The 6,000-nt window shown below is 32.0% G+C and overlaps 1 protein-coding gene across 2 annotated transcripts in view; it reads left to right on the top strand.

Annotated features, from left to right (window-relative positions):
- The first annotated feature begins 548 nt into the window (after positions 1–548).
- The window catches only part of LOC110105696 (probable fructokinase-6, chloroplastic), a 29,589-nt gene continuing 24,137 nt past the window's right edge, over positions 549–6,000 (top strand). The window contains exon 1 of one of the 2 annotated variants that reach the window (XR_003703083.1): positions 549–959. Coding sequence is in view for 1 of the 2 variants with exons in the window: in XM_028700872.1 (XP_028556705.1) it covers positions 785–959 (175 nt within the window). In the remaining variant the exon portion in view is untranslated. The remainder of the gene's footprint in view (positions 960–6,000) is intronic. The other variant, XM_028700872.1, reaches the window with a different exon arrangement.

Genomic DNA, 6,000 nt, shown 5'->3' with positions numbered 1-6,000 from the left:
TCTAACACATAAAACTTTAATATTATATACCTATCAATCATAGAATAAATAAGGATGTATGTGTATGGAATGAAATATTAAGGTTTATAGGGTGATATAGGTGGTAAAAATGAAATATAGAAGTGATATATTTGATATTAAAATTTTATATAAATTAAAATAATATGGATGTAAATTTCAACAAATTATTGCTTCCTGTCACCGGACACACATAATAGGTTCGGACATCGCTTTTGACTGCGCTTTAATTGCACTTTGACCGTGCTTTACCTGCGCTTTTGACTACGCTTTTGACCGCGCTTTGACTCCGCTTTATCTACGCTTTTGACGCGCTTAATTTAAAATAATATTTTATTAATATCCGAACATATCTCGGCGCGCCGGGCAATAATTTGCCGTGAATTTCACATATTTGCCGAGTGCAATAGGAACAGTATTAGTTATTAAATCAAATATTATTTTGTTAGTTTATGATTTTTTTATTACGGAATATTTCTAATATCCGACCATTAACGCACAGTCATACCACTCCAAACCTCTCTCTCTCTCTCTCTCTTCAGTCCTCAGTTCACCACCGGTTGTGGACAACAATTCCCGCATCGTACTTCCAGCGTTCATCGACACCCTCGCTCTCTTCCTTATGCTTGTGATTGCTTGACATTTTCCGTTCTTCTCTTTGCTCTGTCTAGATCTCAGCTGAGCCCCACTTAGCTGCTTTTGTGTTCTTTTTTCTAAAGTCAGAGGGAACTGAGAATCTACCAAAGAAGAGAGCTAGGATTGCTTCATGGCTCTCCACGCCGCTGCACCTTGCATTAGAGGCCCTGCTTCAAATCCTCAGCTTCAGTCCAGAAAATTTTCCTCCTTTCCCTTGGCTTGTGGTAGGAGGCGATGCATCCGAGCGGCCATCTCCCTTTCTGCTATCTCCTCATGTTCTTCTTTCCTGGATAGAAGATCCCGAGGTTTGGAGCTTCCTTCTTTCTTAGTTTACATTTTTTCTTGAGAAATAGGCAGATTGTATAGAATTTCATGACTTGCATTTAGGGCTGTTTGGATATAACTCTAGTAAATCAAGTAAATCCGGATTTAATAAATCCTGAGTGTGTTAAATCCTGAAAATTGTCTGACTACATATCTGTTAAATCCTATGAAAATTGTTTGACAATGTAATGCAATATTTGAGATGGTTATTTGGAGTATGATTTGTATTTAAGAAATTACAATGAAATAAAAATAATTATTAAAAATAAATTTTGTTCGGAAATCAAAATAAAGCCGCATAGCAGCGATGACAACATATTATAAGAATGCAATTAAATATAATTTTTTTTTAATCTCTTGACAGTTCAACCATAGCTTGCTCTCAAGTTGATTTTCGTTGTTGCTTCAGAAATTACGTGTGGATTAATGCGTAATTAAATAATCTATCAAAATGAAATTTATTTTCACTTAATAATATAAAATCTTACATGTGCTTCCCAGAAATTGTTGTCGATTGAATGCTGCTTTGCATCACCTTGAATTCTCTTGCTAATAGTTACGTGCATGTTAGGATTTTCATCATAGACTTGTAATTTACCGAATTTGCTATCATGCTACATTTCAGTTTGAGATATGTTGAAATGTATGTCATATTTATGATAGCGTCTAATAAAATTATACGACATTGTATAAACATAAACAATATTAATCTGTATGTCAAAGAAAATTCTTGCTTATGAATTAATTCTTAAAATTTACCTTTTCAAATGCTAAATGTTCTCTTCATTATATTGCTTGACTGCACATGCTGATGATTGTACAACTTAGTATTTACGAGATGTTTCTCTATGGTACTCAATTAAATGATAGCGAAATTTTGTGAATAGTGCTATTAGTTTGTTGATGTTAGCATACATAGAAACTACCAAATAATATTTATCAAGTAGCATTCTAAAGTTTTATTTCTCAACTGCCCATTACAACCCTCTTATATCAATTACCCTTTGTAACCATAAGCCACGTAGACAAACTGGTGTCAAATGAGTTTGCTTTCATAATATTATGTGAAGTGAAGCATTTTTTATTTCAGTTTCGATTTTGCATTCTTCTGCTGATGAGTATGGGTATGTGAGTATTGTCTATGACTCTGATGATATTTTAAAAAGTAATAGTAAAATTATGGATTTACTTTTATAAATGGATGACTGTGATTCTGTAGTAAGTAAATTAATCAATTCTTCTACTAAAGAAACAATTTATCATAACAGTAAATTAAAGGAACGACTCATTATTTTGAATGAATATTGGAAAAACACACACAATTGCTTATAAGTATGTATATATGTAACTCCTTTGAGAAAAATAGCTAGTTGTTCATGTGCTAACATATTTCTGGTATACCTTATAATGGAACAATTGCTTATAGCACTAAATTAAAATAACAATTCAGTATTTTGCGTGAATGTGAGAAAAATCATTTTGCGTGAATGTAAGAAAAATCATACAATTACTTCTAAGTATGTGGACGTGCAACACCTTTAAGAAAAAATAGTCTGCTGTTCATTGGCTAATATGTACTTGGTGTTCTTATTAAACCCCGATTAACTAATAACATATTCAGCTATTTGAATGCCTATGCAGGTGGCTTAAAAAAATTATATGACTGCAGTGGATTGCCTGAAGTATATTGGCTATGTATTGTTATTTAGTGCGTAGCCTGATAAATATGAACCATTATATTCTTGGCTCCTCATCTAATAAACTATTTTTCTTGATAATTGATGAAATCATATTTCTTATTATATTATTAAGTTCAACGTGTACATCGACTATGTTACAAATTTTATCAGAAATGATTCATTGAAGATAATTAGACATATTACCATAGAATAGAGCTTAAATAAGAATGAGAATAACGTGGGTAAAGATGTTATATACAAATCGAAGTCATAATAATCATGATATTAAAGAATAAAATTGTGGGTGGCGATTAAGCACATACTCAATCCAAGTGCATAAGAGTGGTTCATCTCATGTCATTAATGTGATCTTATTACAATTATTTTTTAGTAGAGCCTCGTATACAACAATTATTGCTTTTGTTGATATATGTCTAAGCTGCTTAGTTTAGCCAAATATTCATGTATAGTGAATGTGCACATTTCATCAATTTTTTTGATAATTGTTTTTATATTCTCATTATAATGAATTAACAAATTGTTTAGTGTTTCTTTATATACATTTTCTTACTGAGTCTGGTATTCCTATCTTCGTCTTCAATCTTTTGCTTCGACTCATAGGTGCTGCACTTGGTTGTCTTCCAATCTCCTCATCCACAACTACATAAGCCTAAATTTCATATGATACATTTTTTCCACATAACTCACCTTATTCACGTACAAAAAATTATCACCAATTGGTTCAACCTCTTTCTATTTTAGATCTTGCCTATGACTAACGTTTTGAGTGGACTATGCTACTTTTTCTAATGTGATGTTGTCCCCACAATTTTTTTCGAAGACATCATAAATGATGAAATGTATTCTTACGGAATCTTGCCAACTCTGGGTTATCCTAAAATAAATAGAGAAAAATTAGAATTAAGGATTAACAGAAGCCAAGTAATCAACAAATTATTAAAATATTTTTGTACAAATTATGAAAATATTTTTGTTTAAATTCTATCAATATTATCTCATCCTAACCTTCATCAATTGTTATGGGTAAATACAGATTTTCGTCTCATATCCAAACATTATGATTTAATAGTTGATATATTATACAAATATTAGATTTCATATTCTTATGCCTTGTTATGATTACGACTTTAGTATAATTCGTTTTCGACTTCAGACAATGTTTCCTTTTTTAGTAAGTTGTTTTTGATGTTCTCACATAGGAATTGCTTCTTAAGTAGCTCGTCTAAAACAAAATTATGATGCTAATGATATTTTGGTGTTTTATTTGTGCACTTTGGTTGGCCAGTGTTGATTGAATTTTGGGGCGGAACCCCCTTGGGTCAGGGGGGAATTGGCCCCCCCCCCCGGAACCCCCTTGGGTCAGGGGGGAATTGCCCCCCCCCCCCAAAAAAAAATATATATATATATAAAAAAATCTTTATTATATAGTTCTTTAGGTATTTTAGTCTTTATTATAAGGGTTTTCCCCCGCCAGGGGGCGCTGCCCCCTTGCACCCTCGACAATTACTTATAAGTTTACCCCCCATGAAAATTAAGGCTGGTTTCGTCCCTGACTGAATTGTTTTTGTCAAGACACAAGTTAACACTTGAGTTGTCTTGTTTAGAGACTTTTCCTTTAATATTCTCTTCATTATTGCTACAAGATTAATGAAGTACTATTTATATCCAAATAAATTAAGACAAAAATAACAAATAAATTTAAACAATATAATGGTTTATTAAATATTATATATGTAATGAAAATATTTCATTGCTATACTTATTTTTTATATGTTGATGTTCAATACCGTTATAAGATATATAGTTGATCTTCGAGGATTTCTTATCACTCAATTTGTCTAAGCTGTCAAATGCATTAGAGATAGAAATAAGTGACACGATTCTATCAGTTATTGAGGAAAATAGTTTGTCTGGTGAGTAGCTGAGAGTATGAAGACCCATGTTCAACAAGCTATGCATTGGGTAGCAATATATAGCTGATATACTTTCAGGTCATCCATTGTGGTCATATAATTATTTTAGGCTACTCGTAGAATCATTCCAACAGGTGAAGATGTTATTGGTTAGTCGCAATTTGATAAGGCACCCAAGATAAATAACTAGTTATTTTTCTATAAGGGGTTGCACATGCTCATACTTACATGCAAATGTGTGAGTTTTTCTAGTATTTACTTGAAATATTGAACTGCAACTTTATGCTGGTGTTTTGAACGATTGTTTGTAGGGCAATAAAATTTATTAAATTACAATGCAAAAATTGATTGTCATCCATTTGTATGATCAAATAATAATTTTATATTTATTTTAAAAATAACATTGGAGTCTTAGATGGTACCCACATTCTACTAGTAATTAATAGAGGAATGCAAAATTGACACTGGAATATAAAAGACTTCGCTTTATAAAATGTTATGATAGTAATTTTGTTTGATTGCCAGTTTGTCTACATATCTTCTTGTTGAGAGGGGTCTGCAGTTAATATATGAGTGTTGTGATGAGCAGTGGAGAAATGAGACTTCAAAGTGCCACTTAGTAAATATTATTTGGTAGATTTGGATTACGTTAATACCGACAAACTAATGACACCGTTCACGAGATTTTGGTATTATTTAAATGAGTACGTGGAAAAAAAAAATCTCATAAGTACTCAGTGGAGTAGGAGTTGTATAAGCATCGATATATGCAATTACGCAACATTGTGGAGAAAATCTTTGGCAATAGGAAAGAGAGATTTCAAGTATTAACTCATATGTGATAATTTCTTCTGACGATACAAGTCCTATATTATTCCTGCTTTTGTAGTGTTGCTTAATTTTGTTGGATGCTACTACGAACATGACATATCTAATTTTTCTATAAAATTACACTAATTTTTCTTTAATAATATAAAATCTTACACGAGTTTCTCACAAATTTATGATGATTGAATGTCTCACTACGTCAACTTGAATTCTCTCCTCCATAGTAGCATGATTGTTAGGATCTGACTTTTAATAGGACACAATGGAGAAAAAGGATTCATGTAGCCGACCCCACGTAGTGGGATAAAGGCTTGATGTTGTTGTTGTTGTTGTTGTAAAGAAAAATTAGTATAATTTTATAGATCAGGTAATAACACATTAATCTACTTGCAATCATTAAATCAATTAAGTACGCTGATCAACTGGAGTGCATATTGTGTTTGAGTTGACCAGAGATAAATTTTATATTTAATTGCATTGGATATCTTATTGCCTATTTTGTCCACATTGTTGTGCAATTTTATTTCTGTTGATCACTGACCCACTAACTCCTCATAACTCCTTCATGATGGGTGGCAGGA

The sequence above is a fragment of the Dendrobium catenatum genome, unplaced genomic scaffold (genome assembly GCF_001605985.2).
Source record: "Dendrobium catenatum unplaced genomic scaffold, ASM160598v2 fragScaff_scaffold_1608, whole genome shotgun sequence".
NCBI lineage: Eukaryota > Viridiplantae > Streptophyta > Magnoliopsida > Asparagales > Orchidaceae > Dendrobium > Dendrobium catenatum.
This window is presented reverse-complemented; position numbering and strand designations above follow the sequence as displayed.